Raw genomic sequence first — 20,062 nt, 5'->3', positions numbered from 1 at the left:
TTTGAAGACAGATAGAGGGTTTTAATGGAAACGCAGAGTAGCTGAATCATCTTTTCCAATCTTTAATGGCCGGTTTCTTTCGGAATGGTGGCAGTTGGGTTTACATTTAATGCTTTGTTTCGTCCTTCATGAGGATTTGGATTTGAGGTTCATGGTTTATTACCTGTTTGGAGAGCAAACAAAAATACAATCTTTTTCTTTTTAACATTTCACCATGTACGAAGAAGAAGCTAGCTTTTGTTTAAGAAGTTTGTGACAATTCATCTTAATGACACATCTAACCCAAGTATCCAACAACGACTTCACCAGTTCACCTTCCAAAGCCATTAATGCGTTACCAAGAAAGTAGGATGGGCAGCGTGAGCATTCGACAGAGACTATAACAGGGTTTAAAAACAAGGAATCAGGATTGGGATCGGTTTGGATCTGAACCCGGTTGGTGCTGGATCAGTTGGCGCCAGGTGCTCGACAAAAAGCGTCACTCAAGTTGGGGCTGGATATTTTTTTTGATGAAAGTATAATCACACAAACCACATACCAATCCCAAAAGTTAATCGACTTTTAGGACTTCTCTATACAAGGGCGATCCAATTTCCAATTCCAACTCTTGAAACCCTAGATTATAAGGAGTAAGGACCACACTAATTGTGCGTCAGTGGCGAATCGTTATCCCCTCCAATTTGCTGTCCCCTCCAATTCCTCCAATTCCTCACATGTGAGCGAAAATAACCACCCTACCCCCTACCGGAAAATACTGCTCAAAGTGGGGTCCATTCCCCCCTATTAGAGGAATTGGAGGAATTGGAGGTGCCCGTGAATTGGAGGTGATAATTATTTTGCCAGTGACTGGGATGTAAAATGGGGTGCACTGCACGCTCATATCCACTCCCAAACGCCGTGGATTCAGCCCAATTAGATTCATAGTTAAAGTCATTACCGGCAAAAGAAAAGAAAATGATTCATAACAGAATGTAGATTGTGGGGAGAGCCTGTAGACCTGGAATTAAGATCACTATAAGTGTGGTTTCTATAAAACAAAATGTCTATATATTAAAGCGTGACCAATCCAAAGTATCTAAATTACAAAAATCAGATAGCGAAGAAGTGGAATTATGCCATAATATCCGACAAGCAAGGACTGAGCCGATATTTGAATACTCAAAAGCATCAAATGTATGTCCATCTAACGTAGGGTACAAGTGTACAATCACCCACTCCCAAACAAGGTTGTAAAACATGGTATATGGTACCCGTATCAATCACCACAAATGCTGATGAGTATAGCTTCAATCAGTCCATGTCAGTTCAGATCTAATCAAAATGTCACTTTTTTTTATTAAAGGTATCAGGTAGCCTGTATGTATCACTGGCAATGCAGATACTTATATATGATAGCGATTCTTAGAATGCACTCCCAACTCCCAAGTCTCACCTCCACCCGTTTTTTATTTTTATTATGGCTCCGTGTTTTTGTTTCAGTGTAAAATTTTAGGCGACAAATTTTACTTCATAAATGTAAAATTTTACATGTTGAAAAATTTCTAATGTTTGTTTCCATAAAAAAACAAACAATAGAATACTTTTCAACATTTAAAATTTTATATCTAAAATTTTTGAAGTGAAAATTTTCGTATAAATTTTTTTAGGTAAAATCTTATGTCGAAACAAATGGAGCCTATGGAAAAAGTAAAACTAAACAGTGTTGTGCCTGGGTGTGTACCTGTGCCTAGACACAGCCCAACATTGCCCCTGATCTTTTTTGCCTTTTTGGGGGTCAGTGCCAGTCTTTTCATGCTAGGTTGTGTCTAAGCACAGGGATACACCCAAGCACAGCACCAATTACCATGCTTTCTCCCTTTTATTATTTAACTTAGATAAGATGTTTTTTCCAATATTCGCAGACAAGACAACAATTGTCCTACAATATTATTGTCTTTACTTAACAGCTTGAATTTTTCAAATTTTCGATTTTAACATGGAATCCAGTTTTTTATTTTTTGGGAAATGAAATAGGGTTTCGCAACATATTTTCCCCTTGATGTCATGTGATATTGTTTTTGCATGAATACGTGTCATGTGCAAGGCCGTGTGTAGAGACTTGCAACCAAGCATTTGTATAGGAGATTCTTTCCCCTTCTTTTTATCCTCTCAAGTTGTGTTTGATATCAATTGTTGGAAAGATTTTGAGTCTAGAATGTATTTTGAAACCCAATTTTTCTCTATGTCTTGATTCAAAATGCATTCTAGACCTAAAATATATCATGTCAAACACACCTTTAGTCAAACGATAGAGAATAAAACGGTGCGGTAAAAAAATCAGGAATGGAAGCCCAACCATCAAAGTAGAAGCGGCTGCCTAGTCTACACCAGCAAAAATTTGGCATGTGAACATCCATATGGAAACTGTCACTGCTGCCACCTCTGGAAATGTCTCTATAATATCCTTCCAACTAGGGCTAGTCTCTTGCTATTTACACCGGATACATATGTAGTCCCTTATGCTTTAAACGATAGAAAGACCAAGGCTGAGTATGTATTTCATAAATAGATTTTGGATCTAAATCGCAATATGTTCTAGACCCAGAATTTATTTCGAGAATGCATATTGAAACACAATGTTGCATACTAGTTCTTAAAGTATCATGTTGCAAAGCACTTATCGGCAAGGACTATATATGATATGTATAAATTAGAGATCTCTGGTGGGCTCTTTTTCATGGGTTATATTACTATGGAGAAAGTTTTTTACCACCGCAAGGGATAGATTCAACCATACTCCTAGGGTCTTAAAACATCTATCTATTTACGAATGGTTGAATTTGTATTCTTTCTTTTTTATAGGAACTTAGAAGAACTCAACCCCATAAATCGGCTTATAAGGTGAGAGAACCCAAGAACTTATCAACCCACATTAAGTTTCTCATACAAACGATATAGGATAACTGGGATCGTGCGACTCGGGTGGTGACGTCGGTATGGCAGTGTTCGGCCTGGATTAATAGCTAGTGCAAAGCCAGCTCGCGTGGACGCCAAGCCTATGGAGCGTGATGGAATGCTACGATCTCATTTATCCCACATCGATTATATGGAAAACTTAATGTGGATTGATAAGTTCTTGGGTTCCTTCACCTTATAAGCCGATTTATGGGGTTGAGTTCTTCTAAGTTCAAGGGATTCTCCTTCACCTTGACTCAAAGAAAACTTGATTTTATTACTAATGTGCACTCATGAGTGACTTAACAAAGAAAGACTATGCTTCTCTCTATGTATAAGAAATAAATATGACAAGAACGTATAACTAATAAATACATGTAATAGAACAGCTGTCCGGTTCAATTTCCCGAGGCCCTCTAATAGAGGGAGGGAGGGAGGGGGTGGACCCCACCCGAGCAGTGTGTCCGAGCAGGGGGGAGGGTGGTCATTTCCGCCCCTTATGAGAGAAAATGCAGGAAATGAACAAGCAGGGAATTGTAGGGGATAAAGATCCGTCTTACATGGGCCAGGGTTTACCCCATCTATTCGATAGGTGGGTCGTTGCATCCTCTAATCACCCCCTCAGGAAAAAAAAAAAAAAAAAAAAAAATCCTTTTTAAACAATTCATGAAGATCATTTGGGTTTGCATTAGTGAGGAGAGTTCCTCTACTCCTGTAAGTGCATGTTAAGTGCCAATATCTGTCTTATGTCCTGTCATTAAAAGGGTGAAGAGGGGTTGATATCATAAGGAAGATGTGTTGGCATCTGAGGTGTACACATATGCAGAAGATCCATTCTCTGCAGCAAGTAATGGGAGGGAAAGAGAAGTACAATCAATTTTGCAAAAGGAAATGTTCAAGTTTATTCATTATGGTGTACCTACTTAAAATTGGGGTTGTAAATGGATAATCGAAAATTCGCATCCGTATCCGTTTAGGGGCATCCGTATTCGATTAGAAATATCCAGAAAAAAAATCCGAATACTTCGATAAAAATCCAAATTCAAATACTTAATAATAAAAAATTAAGTAAATAATGATCTTGAGGGCTTTTGAAGATTCAACAGGTTCTAGAATATGAGGAGAAGATACTCATGATCTAAAACTATGGATTGAGAGTGAATTGCATCCACTAGGGGGAGGAAGGTTCGAGTTACACAAGGCAGAGGTGAAAATGGATGGTCGATAATCCGAATTCGATCTGCATCCAAATCCGTTTAGAGGTATCTATATTCGACCAGGACATATTCGAATCCGATTACATTTGATCCGTATCCGAGTCGAATCTGATCCGTTTACAGGCCTACCTAAACTCTTATTACATTCATGATTTTAGTAATCGCTACCGGGGATGGTATCGATCTCCACCGATATCTGTCGAGATCAATCTATATCAGTCTGGATCGGCTTACACTACATAGCCCTAATCGAGCCTGGCCAGACCTGCTTGACTCAAATTAAGTTGCCCAAATTAAAAAAACAAGGCATGTCCTTAGGGACTGCTTTCAAGAACTGGTCCAAATTAAGTGTAGCAAATGTCTTCTACTTGAATTATACTTTTATTTTCCTTTATAAATACGTACAAACTTCCCTCTCCATGGCATAAAAGCACTCCAGGTCAGATCGCATGCACTAGAACCCAACCATATACGAGGAAGAAGGGAAGGGAAGGTAAGGACACAACAAATAAACGAATACAACCACAAGAACAATGGGAGCCAAAAATAAAAGATTAGGAGGAAGAAAAGGATGATTAATTGTTAAGCCACTCTTGAATGAGAGAACGGAGGGTGTGGTTAGGGGTGAGTAGCTTGTGATCAAGCCTTAAGTTGGTCATTGGTGATGTCTCATGCCCTGTCCCCAACCATTCTGCTATAGCTCCTAACTCGTATGAGAACCCATCTGCGGCTACATGTGGGTTAATCATCACCTCCTGCACCCACCAAAAAAAATTAAATTTATATTATAACAACAATTAAGCATTATTAAATAAATATGATTAATGTTATTTGGCAAGTTCACCTAGAGAGGCCTATCTGATTGGCCAACTGGCACCTCAAGTTTCAACGTAATTGGAATTGACCAAGTGACAAAATAAAACGTTCAAAATTCAAAGTTGTGTTTGATATGCATTCGTAAATATTGTAAATATTGAAATCGATTAATGTATACCAAACACAACTTAAGACTATCAAGAAAATACAAATTAAGACATCGACAATGGACATGATGTATGCACAAAACCCGAATCACCTATCCATATGAATACATCTTACTCAATTAAGTGATGACATGTGTCATTTTACTTCAATAAATGCAACCATGAAAGCAAACAACACATGCATGTCATCCTCTAACGATACATGCAGCATACAGATTTGCGTGTTCAAGGTATATATGAATGAATTTGGCTAGAAAATCTGGCACTACCAATGGTCACAATTGGCAGATCATCCTGCCATGCGGCAAAAGTAGGTGGAGAGTGGACAGTTAAGACACTTGGCAATTAACTCTTTTTTTAAGATGAAAGTAGACGTGTGAGCATAGAACCTTGGGTCCACCCATCCACAAAATATGAATTCTATCATATTACATATAATTTTAAGGGTGATGGGGACTGGTCAGTATCTATCAAGTCTATTCGGTCCCAACCAATTTCTACCAAAAAAAATAAAAGAAGGGTTTCCACTCCCCACCAATTTAAGAGTTCGGTTCCTTTGCACGTATCAACAGGTGAACGTACATGTAAGAGCCAACCATCTAATTTATTTTTGTCATTTACAAGAGGGCGAGGGATTTTTATGGAAATAAAATTAAAATATGATTGACCCTGAAATGTATGTTCGATCACTTGTTGATACGTGCAGATGATTCATTCTCCCAATTTAAGGCCCCCTATCTTTATCGATCATTTAGATAAATGGGCCACGTAGGCTAGGGCATAGACACACATCTACTTGGTCGGTCATTTACCTATTCAACTTTATATAAAAAAAAAAAACAATCATTTACCTGTTCATGATCAGGCTCATGGTACTCGGACTCTAAATGGGATTAAATATACTAATCGGGCTATAAACAATTGATTAATGGTACCAATCAGTCTCAATCGAGTGCCCGTGGTGCTACAACCAAACATTGTTACCGATCAATTGGTAATTAAGCTAGGCCTGGCACTGGGCCCGATCAGTCTGGTGTCGAGCTTTAACCGGTCAAGCCCGGTGCAAACAAATATTGTGTCAATCAAGAGAAACTCTATTAGATTGCTGGACTAAAAAGGAATCGTTATCCTCTCCAATTCCTTCAATTCCTCACAAGAGGGTAGAAATTACCACTCTACCCCTTGCCTGAAAACACTACTCAAGGTGGGGTCCACTCCCCCTATTAGAAAAATTGGAAGAATTGAAGGTGCCCGCAAATTGGAGGTGATAATTATTCGACTAAAAAGCTGTCATTTTTTGTTTTTGTAAAATACCATACTTGTTTAATTGGCGTATTGAATCTGAGAGCGAGGAAGAGAGACACAAACTTACCTGCAAAATAGGGCAGAGGAAAATGTAAGGAATGTCACCCTGGTTCCTATTGCCACTTCCTTCCACCACTATCTCAGATCCTTCCTTCTCCCTAAGCTCTACTGCCTTTCTCCTTACCTCTTCCACTTCTTTCATCACCGTAGTTGTCGTCAACTCCATGCTCTCATTTATACACACACACCTCATTGCTATCCTCGCCAATTCCATCGCCAAATCCAACGGCCATTCTCCAGCCACCGCATCCAAAATCTCATTTAGGACCCCACCTTCCATGGCACTTCTTACTTCCTCCACCAGCCCATCCCCTTCTCTACCGGTCAGAAGTTGCAGCATCACAACTCCAAAACCACATATATCCGATCGTAGCTGTGACTGGTCTGAGCAATGAGATAGCTTGGACGTAGTGATCTTAGCTACGAGGTCGCGATCGAGGAGAACGTTGGCGAGGTTCAGTTCACCATGGAAGATGGGCCTGGGTTGGGCCAAGTGTAAAAAGCCTAAGCCCAAACAAACCTCTGCCGCAATTCGAATGCGCAAGTGCCACCGAAGACGATTAGGGTTCCTCTTATAGTTAAGATTACTTTTAGGGTTTCTCTGAGTGGAGAAGAGGAGATCCTGCAAGCTACCATTATGCATGTATTCGTATGCGATGCATTTCAGTTCGGAGCAGACGCCGATCATGTTAACCAGGTTGGGGTGACGTAACTGGCTTAGGAGCTCCACCTGCATATGTGAACCAACTTAAGATCAGTTTCGGGTATGTAATGGACTTTAATGATAGGGAGAAGGTTCTCTGAGCCGCAAAGTGCACTAGCCTTTCCATGTATGATACCATTTTATTGTACCTCATTGGTCATTGGTGTGCTCCACTTTACCTGCTTTTATACCAATCCATGGACATTGATATTTAATTTTTGGGCAGGGGATCAACCATATTGCCAGTATGGTGTGGGATGGAATCTCCCATTCCATTAAATCAATTGAGTACAGGAGGGGACGCCACATGGTTTTATACATGAATACCCACAAATCAAAAAGGAATTCAATGAGAGTATCTTTTAGAGTGTGTGAATCGATCCTGTGACATTTAGTATCAGAGCAGACTCTAGGGCACTGGAGATGTGAATTTGGAGGCACTGTAATGTGAGACCCACATGGGAACCTGATTCTCCTCGAGCCGTGGCGGGAGCTGGAGGATCCAGCCCAGCAAAAACAGGAGGGTTTGGTCATTTTAGAGGAGGGGGCCGCCTGTGAAATGATACCCCCCCCACCTTGTTTTTGCTGGGTTGGATCCTCCAGCTCCCGGCATAGCTTGAGGAGAGCCGAATACCCCACAGGGGCATAGATCTCCTGCATTGTGGGTTTCACGATCTCAAATTTTTCTCTATCTAGGTTGGCCACACCTTGGGGTATTTTGGTTTATAAAGGAGGACCGAATAGATGCATCTTTTGGGGTATAGATCGGACCCATGACAATCCGGCAATCCGCTAGTGTTCCTATTTTCAATCTTGGTTCAAGGAACATCCTCCAACTAAACATTTTAGCTGTGTGTTTTAGGTTATGTTTGGTATGCATTCTTGAGAGAGATTAGAGGTGTAGAACATTTAGAACACATTTTGAAACCGAATTTGATTCTTCTCTATTTTCTTGCTTCAGAATGTGTTCTACACTCATCTACTCCAGAAAATGCATACCAAATATTCCCAAAAGAATTTTACCTTGTCTTGGAATTCTTCTTGAGACAGAGCAGTAAGCGAATCCAGCACCTCGATAGCAATCGCCATATGGTTGAGTCTTCCTCTATACAAATGCGTCTGATCACCTCTCTTTTTCAACCTCAATTGCTCCGAGAAATAATCAGTGGCCGTTCTAATCTCGTCGGCCGTGAACTTCCTATGACCGTAATCGAGATGATCGGGTCCTGCTGATGAGCTTGTGGTGGTGGCCGCAGCTATGGCTTCCCTTTGCCTACAGAACACGATTCTCCGATGCAGTAAGTCTCGTTGGCGACGCAACTCGTCCATTTCACGAAGTATCTCAGTCCTTGCAGCTGTTGCATTCTCCAATTGGGCTTCGACGTGTGATTTTGCCAGAGATGTAGACTGAAGTTTGGTCGCTAACTCAGATTGGAGTTCAAGTATGGAGCGTAACCTGCTCTTGCTCTCCTCGATATCGCTCGACACTTCATAGATGTGTTCTCTTGCTGCTTCAAGCTTGTTCTTGAGATCAGTTTTATTGTTGATCTCTTCACTTATACGAGCTTCAAGTTCTACAGCCTAAAACCCAAAACAAAACCACTAAGCAGAACAAAAACTACAAAAATGAAAAACCAGTCGGTAGAGGCAAACCATACCCTTCGATTGCACAAAGTAATTACAGATGCAGATCGCAATTGTCTCTCCACGTATCCCTTAGCTTGTTCTCTTTTCTCTTCTATGAATTTTTGAACTTCCTGTATCTTAGCTTTCAAGGCTTCGATTCTGTTCTGGGCACCCTGAGATTGCACCAATGAATTCAAAAGGTCAGGTGGTGGAAATGGCAATCCTTGACTGGACAGTATAAGTATAACCCATCAACCTAATCACGTCTTACAACCCCATTTGGTTCGACCACTATGAACCTGATGCGGTTCTTTGTGGGAAATAGGGGTGCAAGTTTGGCCCAGTCGGCCTGAACCCGCCCTGAGCCCGAATAGGGTTTGGGCTGAGATTCCTGGCCCTGGGCGCAGTTCAAGCCGTCAAGGCTGGAAATTTCTAGCCCTGAGTTAGGTTCGGGTCAGGCCTCGGACTGAGCCTAGCCAAGGCTGATGCGCATCTTTGAAGGTCATGCTTGGTGCGTTGGTCAAGTGCTCACTCGCTGAACGCTTGGTCATGGGTTCAAATCCTGCAAACAACCTCTCTGGAAACAGGGGTAAGGCTACGTACATTTGACCTTCCCCAGACCCTGCTAAACGCGGGAGCCTTGTGCACTGGGTACGACCTCTCTTTTTTTTTTTTTTACTATAAAATATATATTGATATACTATATATATTATAAACTTTAAATGTCATACATATTTTGTTATATAATATATTATAGGGGTGTTGTTCTCTATGCCGCAGCGCAGGCTGCGCCTAGGCACATGGGGGTGGTCGTAATGACCACCCTGCCCCCCTACATAGGCTGCCCATGTGCCTGGGCACAGCCTACGCTGCAACACAGAGAACATTCTCCCTATATTATATATGAAGATAATAGGTAATAATATATTTTATTATAATGTTATCTTATGTAAAATTGATAATTTTCTCCCTAACCCAGCGCAACTTAGTCTAGTCAATGCATCTCTCTCCCTTCCTCCACTCGATGATCAGGGCCAATCAGGATCAGCCCAGCCCGTCCTTGAGGCTGAGTCAGAGTCAAGCTGGGCCTAGGCCCATCTAAGAGGACTCAGGGTTGGACTGAGGTTTTAAAAAGCCCGACCCAATGCGACCTTGTTGCAGCCCTAATGGGAAATAAGTACCAATTGGAAGAGCCAAAGAAGTTTTTATAAGTAGTTAGAATCACATCAAATAAATCAAAGTCATGCCAAACATAAGTACTAATAATTCCCATATCATATCTACTAACCTTGCTTCTTCTTCTAGGATTGATTTACCTATATTAGATTTTCATGTTTTGTTATGCGCAGGGTTTGACTGCAAAGATTTAGGTAAGCCTAAATGGGTCTTTGGTTTTTTGGTAGATGGGAAATTTCTTTTTCTGATTGCCGGCCGAAGTAAAAACAACCATTTTTTAGAACCAGAGCTGACTGGGATTCTCAGCAGACTAGATTTTGCTGTCTTGAGAGATTTGAAGCTGAAAGAAGTTTGTTGCTCTAATGAAATGCTACCAGATTTCGGTTAAAACTTATGACGTCTCCTTTAAGGTGATTACTAATTTTTCTCTTGTTGGGTTTAGGTGTTTTATACCTTATGCTCCCCATACCCCTTACTGCATAGACTTTTTTATAACTGTTTCTCTTAACCAATCTTATAAATATTTTTTTTCCATAAAAAAAAATAATAATAATTCCCTCACCTTCCTACCCTGAATCCACCCCCACCCTGTTGAAATTGAAAGAAAGAAAAGAATAAAATCTGTACGGTAGTCTTGCCATCAAACAAGCTCTTATTAATAGCCTTTCTCCGTTATAAATAGATTTTTTTATTGAATAAAAAAATTATATTAAAAAAGAGAAACAAAAATAATACATCAGTCATGATGACACGACCAGGGAAGAAACCCAATGAAACAAACAAACAAATCTCCAAAAGATGAAACATCAAAATCAGGGGGAGGGAAGAAAAAAATTAAGGGATAAATCCAACTAAAACGAATAACAAATTAGTTTCACACTTCTGTATGGTGACCATGGTCTTGTTCAGCGAAAACCTCCTAAATTATTAATATTAAAGTAAAAAGAAAATAAAAAATAGTTTCACCCTCACATTTTCCCTTTCACTTTCCCACCTGAAAGAACTTTCTCCTAAACAAAAGAAAACAAAAGAAAGTGGGGCCAGTTTTCGTACAAGGTCACCCTTCATCTCGTATGGGGCAGAAGACGGTTTTAAATCTGACCAATACGGCTGTGTGGGGTCCGCTCCCCTCCTATTAGAAGAATTGGAGGAAATAGAAGGGCAGATAATCGGAGACGATAAATTTCCCCATAAATCTTGAATCGTTGTCCCCTCCAATCCCTCTAATTCTTCACATGAGAACAAAAATGACTATCCTATCTCCTGCCCGAAAACACTGCCCTAGGTGGGGTCCACTCCCTCCTATTAGAAGAATTGGAGGAATTGGAGGTGCCCGCAAATTGGAGGTGATAATTATTCCAAAAACTAATGTAAATTATGGCATATTTGGGCTGATTCTAAACAATCTTGACCATGGTTTTAGTAATCGGTATTAGTCTCAGTTGATGCCGATACCGATCTGATACCTCGGTTCGTATCGATATGGATCGAACAGGTTTACCCTTGCTTTTTTTGAAATTTGGATTTTTTTTTTTTTATTTATACTTTTATCCATACTAATCCACCAATATGGGATAGGCCAGGAATCGGTATCGATCTCCATCGATATCGATATGAATTGATTGATCCGGTCAATCCGATACCGATTCCTCAAACCATGATCCCGACTAATTCTGACCCAATTTAGATCAAAATCCGCTGTGACCAATCCTGATCCCAATATTGGGTTTTTTAAAAGTGATGACTATCACTGAGTTCAAAAAAATTTCACCAAGAAAAAGGGAGAGAGATTGCTATGGCAACAGAGTATAGTTTCCCATCAATGAGGAGTGGGTGATCAAATAGTCCAATATTGGGATTTTTAATAAGGAGAGAGAAGGAGACCGAGGTTCAGGAGTTGGATCCACACGGGCATCGTGGGCTTTTTTTTTCAAGGGGGGGAGGCAGGGAAGAGTGTTTTGTCCGAAAGTGCGACCCCTAGGTCAGAGAGCGGTGATCAATGAGAGTGTGCATTGAAGCATCAATAGGACAAGGTTTCTATGTTTTATGGGAGTGGGGTGGTCATTTTGTCCTATTATGTGTAGGGAGCAGGAGCCACAAAAAAGGTCAAGACGAACGGATCCGGCTCTTCTCCAGGGAGCTCAGCACCCAGGGGCATCCAAGGATTGGGCTGTGTCACGTCGCACACATCTTGGCACACACCTAGGGATGTGCATGATACAGCCCAACGGTTGGATGCTCCTTGGGCTCCCTTTTCCTGTACCCAAGAAAACTTTTGCCAAGAAAGAAAGAAAAAGAGGCTTTCTTCTCAGCCACTTATTTCATATCCAAGATTCAAACTGAAACAAATACCAAAGTCTGAAGAAATGGATAGAATCTTACCATAGAATCACCATTAACGATGTGTTCAAGTTCCAAATTGGCTGTCTCGGTAGGACTAGGCCCTGTGGTACCCTCTTTTTCAATCAAATTCGAAGAAGGCAACAAGCACTGGAAATAGCTTTCAACTTCTGGGGCATAATCTTCCCACCAATCACGCGTACTCGAGCTTATTGTCTCTGTGTCCATGGCGGCTAAGGTAGGTAGCACGCCACGATGATGATAGCCTCTCCCTTGAGCGTGAGGCTCATGGTTGGCCACATTGTCTATGAACATCTTACCAAACCAACCTTTCACACTTGCTCCTTTCTCTTTCAGCTTAGCAACCATTACTCCCCTTTCATCTTCCATGTACTCTTCATCGTTTTCTTCCCTAAGAAACACCAATTTCCCTCCGCAGATTATATACAGTTCGCAGAAACTGGGTTTGTGTCTGTGTATGTAAAATGATCCACTGATGGCCCCTTTGGTTTTCCTATAGAGTGAAGAAATGAAAACAGAGTCTCTCAAGATGAGTTTCAGAAGATACTAAAACGCTATAATCACTTACAACTTCAACAAATCACAGTACTGTTCATTACCAAGATGACTGTTTTACGAGTGTGATCCCCATAACCAATTTGGTCAATTGATGGCTTGAGATCAATCCAACAATAGCTTTGTGAATTGGTTCTTCTGATTTCTCCATTTTTAAAACTTCCGCTTTCACCTAATTAGCAATCAAAATCATAAAACCCCAAACTTAAACATGTCAAATTAACACCCAAAAAAGAAAGAAGGATATGAACCAAACCTTGCCGCAGAAAGCCCTGTATTTGGACAATAGTTTGTCTGTCTTCTCCTGCTCACACATCCTAAAAATCTCCAACTTCTCATCGTTTACAGAACTTGCAGGAAGCTTCCCAACTGGTATATGAAGTAAAACAACAAACCCATTTCAATTCCTCCCCCAAACCTCAAAAAAAGGATGAAATTAAACTAATTCCTCTTACCAGGTGACGAGATTTGAGAGGAACATATGACTTACATGGGGTGCTAACCAAATCTCTGGGATTATTATCAATATGAACAATGACGAAGCAGATTGTTTGGCAGCCACACCATTTCCTAAGTGCCCAATCCAAAGTTCCCAACCCTTCGTTCAAATCGTTACCGACAGCGACATAGACCTTTTCTAGTTGAGTATCCATGGTTTGCTCCGGTGATGAGAAAGTACTAGGCCCGTCGGTTTGATTGCCGGGAAAGAGCATGATTCTAGCCGGAGAACTACCAAGCCATGACTTCTACCAAAAAAGAACTACCAAGCCATGACTTCAATCCACCAATTGCCAAACAGAGGGAAAGAGAAAAGAGAAAAGAAACCTAACTTTGATACCTGTGGGCGGAGACAGAGAAAGAGAGAATGGCAGAATGGGAAAGCTAAACGGAGTTCAGGCAGCTTTTCAATCTTTTGTCAAAATAAAGACTAGTCCTCTTTGGTCCTCTTTCTTTATAGTTTATAAAGGAAATCAGAATTACTCGGAAGGCTAGGCTCATGTTAGACTTTCCGGTTTTTTTTTTTGGTGATAGAGGGAGATTTGTTTACCCTACACAGTTTCAATAATTGGAATTGATCGATTCGGATTGGAATCTGCAAGTAATTGTGAATTCTCGCCGTTTCGAAGACTCCACAGTAGGGCTGTAAACGGATCGGATTCAGTTCGGATAGTGTTATATCCGCATCCGTATTCGATTAGCTATCGAACGGATTCGGATAGTGCTAAACGGATACGGATACGAATATATATCGGATATTTTATTCATTTACATGTAAATATAGTTTTTCGGATATCTATAGCCTATCCGTATCCGCATCTGTTTAGCTTTCGAACGGATTCGGATAATGCTAAATGGATATGGACATGGATACGAAAACGGAGTTCGGCTATTCATTTACACCCCTACTCCACAGCACTTCTTATGGTTCAGATCAATCTCAGCCAATTCCCAACCGATTCCTACAAATTTCAATCGATTGGACTGATCCGAATCCATGGCTTTAGTTCTCTTCTCTTTTTTCCTTTTTTATATATTTTGGGAGAGGGTTCTCTCAGCAAATTGTATAGAAAAAAACCCATCAATGATGCGATGGCAAAGTTTTATACATAGAGAGGGTAGGAAGGCAGCAAAGTTTCGTATAGCGTAACAAAGTGTTATGTGTCTAATGGGACTTGATTTAGAAAATATAATGAGTGAAAAATGTCAAGAAATAACTACCAGAGTGGAGCCCTTTGGAAAGAGCTACCACAATTCTCGAGCTTTTGATATATCCATCAAATACCTAACACGAGATTATTTCATGTTTGGGACTCTCACTGTGTTTTTAGGGATCAGGCCGATTCTCTACCGATTTCGATTGATTCGAATGACTAGCCTTGCTTGAGAGTCGAGGAATGTGAGTAGTTTGGGGTTGGTATTATTTTAGTGAGAGCTGAGGTTGAGTAATGACAGATTTGATGTAGTTGTTGGATTAAGAAAACAGTTTAGTGGTCTTAACTTATCTGATGATGATGTATTTGGAGAGCATATTCGTAGTATATTTTAACTCTTTTGGCAGAGAAAATACGAAATTGACAAATTGTAGATTACCGTTCTCCCCGTCATCATAGTCATCGTCTACACTACCGAGAAGACCTAGGACCTGGTACCCAAAAAGAAAAAAGAAAAACTAAATCCAAAGACCATATTGTCCAAACTCAACCTAAGATTGCCTAGTTCGTGCTTTTAATAACAAATCTTACTAGAAAAAACCTTCAGGAAAACGACGATTCACGCGGCTTATCGATCATTGAGGATTCAATGATTTGATATACTTGTGGTATCGGTCTTAGTTGATATCAATTCGGATCTAGAATTTGCATTTGTGTTCATTTAAAAAATGGGTGTTTACCATTTTACCCTTAGTTCAGACCAATCTAGCGAAACGTGATCGATCAAGAATTGATATCGGCCCCTACTGATATAGATACGAATCGATTGATCCGATCCAATTCCTCACACTATGACCCAGGATACTAGGATAGTGATTAGGTCACCGACCAATGAGATTGTTAGCTTATCCAACCACATTAGAGGGAAAAAAGTATCAAGGGCTGCATAGCATACACTAGCGCCGTCCTCCTATAAAATGACATATCTATACGCTATTGTGGGAGGAGAGAGAAAGACACAAGAAGGCACTAGTATACGTTATGCAGCTAGATAGGGAACTCACCCCCTTATGTAATGGGGAAAAGAACATTGTCAGGTTTTGCCTCTCTCTCTAATTCCCTCCTATGAAATGACATATTTGTCCCCTATTGTGGGAGGAGAGAGATAGAAACAAGGACATGCTAATGTATGCTGTGTAGGTAGATAGGGAATCCAATCCCTTGTGTAATACATTAGATGAAAGACCAAGTTTCTCTTCACCCATCCTTCGCTAGGGCTAGTTTCGACTTCATCAATGGGAATGTGAGTGTAATGTTGACCCAAGAATTCAATGTCACATCATTAGTGAAGAAGAAATACTTCCTCTTAAGGAAAACCTTCACCTTAGATGAATAGCATTATTATGTATGGCGTAGGGTGTTTCATATTGCAATTTAGGGCTAATTGGAAAAGAGGGTTTCAAACTGTACAATAAAGGGTTTTTAAGTTTTAATGAAGAGAGAAAGAGAGTGTGATTCTTTGGTGATTTGTGAAAGGGTGTATAAGCAAACAATATGGATCCTCTACTGTCGAGTTGCTCGATAGGACCCTACTGCCAAGACACAACAAGACGATAAAAAAACAAGTGCTATTTAGTTTCTTTTTCCAAAGAGAACACACAACGATTATTTGTAAATGACTTAATTTATCCCTTGTAGCAAACCATTTATCATTTTCCATAAAAAGATTTGAAAGTTTGGATGACAATTTAGCTTTCCACATTAAAAGGCAAACAATATATCTATTGTTCTAGTCGACAAGATATGAGTTTGGATTCTCAGAAAATAAATTCAAGAGCTTCACAGCCACTTTTATAGTCAAATTACCATTTTTGGCATAGAAACAGAATAAGAAAGAATCTTGGAAATAAGAAAACCTATATAGATTGAGGAAAGATAGAGAAAATTAATGCTAAATTCTAGTTTCTTCTACTCATTAGTTTGGTAACCTTAATAAAAGAAAGAAGATTAGGGCAAGACCTGAGCTAAAGACACCTTTAGCCAACGAGGAATCCATTATCCCTCCAAATGTCGATGGAATTCACATTACCAACTTTTCAACAAACTAAATTCCTAATAAATTTGGGGTTGCTATGGGAGAAACTATTTCATATCCAAGACCTCTTTTTGAGTTTTTGAGGGAAAAAAAATTTGTGAGCAATAATATTGGATCTTGGAAAATACTTGTACTTTAGAACTCCACATCATAAAGTTGAAGGATTTTTTAAAAGTCTCCAACCAAGGTGGATTAAGAGACCTTCATTATCTCATCAGAAAAAAAGAGAGCTTTTCACTATGTGCAGAACTTAACCACCTACACGCCCAGACCACCAGAATTTTTGGGTTTATAAATATTAGTCCATGAAATTGAAGGAAATTTTTTTTCTATCCCACAATCTCCAACGACCCTGTGACACACTTCAGTAAAAAATACAAATCAAAAGACCAAAAAAGGGAAAGGGTTTTCTGAACCTCAGGCGTAAGGTACGTCGACACATATTCTCATTTTTAAGTCATTTATTTAAGAAGAGAGAAAATATATATATACAATGCGTGTGTTGGCGGATTGCTACAATTGCCGGATCTCATTGAAAGAGAGAGAGAGAGAGAGGGAGGGGGAGGCAAAATCTTTTCGATACTATCGAGCTGCCCGATAGGACCGTGCTACATAGACACAACAAGATAGGAAATGATCGCCTTATTCCCATTCAGGCAAGGCACTCGAGCAGGGGTAAGGTGGTCATTTCTTGTCTTATTGTGTTTGCGCAACACGGTCTTGCTAGACAGCTCGACGCGTAGTACAGGATCCAAATTGGCCAAAAACCCCTCATCCTCATCTAAAGGGAAGAAAAAGAACAAAATCAACAAAAGATGTAAAAGATGACCTGGCCATCCATTGATTTGTCACAATCATGGTTCTCCATTTGTCTCCTACGTCTCTTTCATGGGGTATGGTCCGTACGGAGGAGGGGGAGGAAGTTGCATGGCATTGGGTCTCAATGTCAACGAAGGTAACACAAGGTAGCTTCCTTCCCTACATAGTCAAGAATTTCAATATGACCCATCTAAGAAGGTAAGTTTTTTTTTATGAAAAACAAAAAAAATCGATTAAAGAAGGTAAGCTTGTTATTACTGAGATGGGCCCATTTTTTTTGTTACTTGACCAATCTAAAAGGTTGACATTTATATTCCAAAACTTGTATTGGAAAAGTAAATTGTCAGTGTCATCAAAGTTTAAGTTCTAATTCAATCACAAATGGGGGTGTAGCTCATATGGTAGAGCGCTCGCTTCGCATGCGAGAGGCACGGGGTTCGATTCCCCGCACCTCCATCTCGTTTGGTTTTTATGTTCTACACGTCAAATGTTTAATACAACCGGTCCGGTTTAATCGCTTTGGTCAACTTTTAAAAAAAAATAATAATAATACATGTTAAAATGTTCTCTAGGGAGCACGCCCAGACACATTTGGGATGGGGAAATGGCCGCCCCGTTCCCCAAAATGCCAACATGTGTGCTCTCATTAGTTGCTGTGCGCACGTGCCCCTGCACTCCCCTAAAAACATATATATCGAAACAAGATTAATTAGGTTGTTTGATCTATAAATATTAAAATATAAAATCAAAATTTATTGATATCGGTTTTGGTCCATTTCGATCATTTATCAGTTTCTTTTAGCAGTTCCTTATCAATCTGTTATCAATTTCAATCTCGATTTTTCATACATAAAAGGGGGGAAAAACTCAACTCAACTCAAAGGGAGTAGCTACATGGATCATATTTCTACAATCAACCATACTCAAAGTCGTACAAGATTCTAGTCTGGAGCTATATAGATTCTACTAGTCCTAAGCTATATAGTTTTACCACTCATCCACAACAACATCCTCGCTTCAATTACATTAAGATAAAGAAGTGTACTTCTACCAAACAAAAAAAAATAAGATAAAAAATGTACAAAAATAATAAATTTTATCAGATGTTCTAGTCTTTTTGTTGATTTTTCTGAGTCTAAACTCTAAACGAAAGTTTTGATCAGCCTTGTTAGTTCGTCTAGGTGGTTTTGGTCTTCCTATCGATTCAGTTTTAATTGTTTGAAATGCTAAGAGTTTGAAATTGACCGATTCAATCGAGTCAGTCTAATTTTTTACACCCCTAGATCGGGTAACTTGGGGGGAAGCGCCTATTGGCATGGTGGGGGCTGCCAGTGAAGTAGAGTCCTAGCTTAAGTCTTGGGGAAAGGTCGCTTGTTTGACTCTCCCCTCCCCTCTTGTAGTTGTAGCTGTAGTTGAAGTCCTAATAATTTGGGCAACGATATGAGGGATAAATGACAGAGTTTTCCTTGACTACTCAATGAGGAAAACCCACCATTCTAGGGTCCTAAATGTCTACCCCTTATCTACAAATAGTTGACATTACCTACCACTGTTATGCGATACCCTATGCACATTGATCGTACATCGCGATCAATGAATACCCCATTGACCATTGCTGAAGGAAATTTCGGTCCAAATCACAATGCCTGAAATTGTTTTTCTATTGGAGTAGAAAATATTATTATGAATTTATTTTTCATTACTTTATGTACAAAGTTTTCAATTTTGTTAGGAGTCAAACTCAAATAGGTCCTTCAAGATTTTCCATGTGGTTGCCACATGAGGATCATACAAAAAAATACTTCCAATGTGTATTATAAAAATTATCCCAAATATCAAAGAAGAAAAATTAATGTAGTGAAATTCAAAATGTCAAAGTCAAGCTTTTCATTCTCAAGTTACATAAGCTTACTAGAAAATATAATCAAGAAATGGATTTATTATTTATTTATTAATTTAATAATACTTTAAAGGTACTAGGGGCATCGGATAGGAATTATTCGAATGATACCAGAGTATATGCATTTAATTTTCAATGTCCATAACAATGGTTTTGTGATGAAACGTGTCTTTTTTGCTTCTATAAATGCCTCCAAAATGTATTTTATCAACACTAATTCCTTTTAGGCCATTCAAATTGACTCTTATACCCTCGCTTCATCCTACTCATCCATTTACATTATACAGTAGAGTTGTCAAAACCTAAATCAAATCGGTCAATCCGATCAAGTCCTACCAAAAATTCAAACCAAACCAATCGCTTATTTGTCTAGCTTCTATTTGGGGTATTATGGAACCAATTGAAAATTGGATGGCACTAAACCCACAAAAAAGCACACTAAACCTTTGAAAGAAAAAAAAACTGATCGAAACTGATATAAAATTGATAAACGACTAATACCAACCCGAAAACCCCAAAAAAAATCATATATATACATATACACACACACGCACCAAGTCCCAATCATTTGACTCAACGATGTGAATATTTCATGCTAACAAGAAATGCTGGTATATCCATTATATTCTTAGGCATCTTTGTGTTACATAATTATTTTTTATGCCTTGAGAGAGAG

General features: G+C 39.5%; 1 protein-coding gene and 1 non-coding gene across 4 annotated transcripts; one reads left to right on the top strand and one right to left on the bottom strand.

Moving 5' to 3' along the window:
• Positions 1-4,529: 4,529 nt before the first annotated feature.
• On the bottom strand, positions 4,530-13,660 carry LOC122659725 (putative U-box domain-containing protein 50). Of its 3 annotated transcripts, none has more exons than XM_043854835.1 (8): positions 13,411-13,660; positions 13,177-13,289; positions 12,965-13,092; positions 12,387-12,858; positions 8,861-9,001; positions 8,226-8,783; positions 6,507-7,229; positions 4,530-4,906 (listed from the first exon to the last, which is right to left on the bottom strand). In XM_043854835.1, the coding sequence occupies exons 1-8, from the start codon at positions 13,631-13,633 to the stop codon at positions 4,727-4,729; spliced, it is 2,538 nt and encodes an 845-aa protein (XP_043710770.1). In that variant the 5' UTR covers positions 13,634-13,660; the 3' UTR covers positions 4,530-4,726. The 3 variants fall into 3 exon arrangements, with proteins under 3 accessions (XP_043710770.1, XP_043710771.1, XP_043710772.1); XM_043854836.1 differs by having other exon boundaries at positions 13,177-13,292; positions 13,413-13,660; XM_043854837.1 differs by having other exon boundaries at positions 13,424-13,660.
• Positions 13,661-17,869: 4,209 nt separating this feature from the next.
• Positions 17,870-17,942, top strand: TRNAA-CGC. Its single transcript has one exon. It is a non-coding gene; the product is annotated as a tRNA-Ala (tRNA).
• Positions 17,943-20,062: the final 2,120 nt, after the last annotated feature.

The sequence above is a fragment of the Telopea speciosissima genome, chromosome 4, assembly GCF_018873765.1.
Source record: "Telopea speciosissima isolate NSW1024214 ecotype Mountain lineage chromosome 4, Tspe_v1, whole genome shotgun sequence".
Classification (NCBI taxonomy): domain Eukaryota; kingdom Viridiplantae; phylum Streptophyta; class Magnoliopsida; order Proteales; family Proteaceae; genus Telopea; species Telopea speciosissima.
Note: the sequence above shows the minus strand (reverse complement) of the source record. Positions and strands in the feature narration are given on the sequence as shown.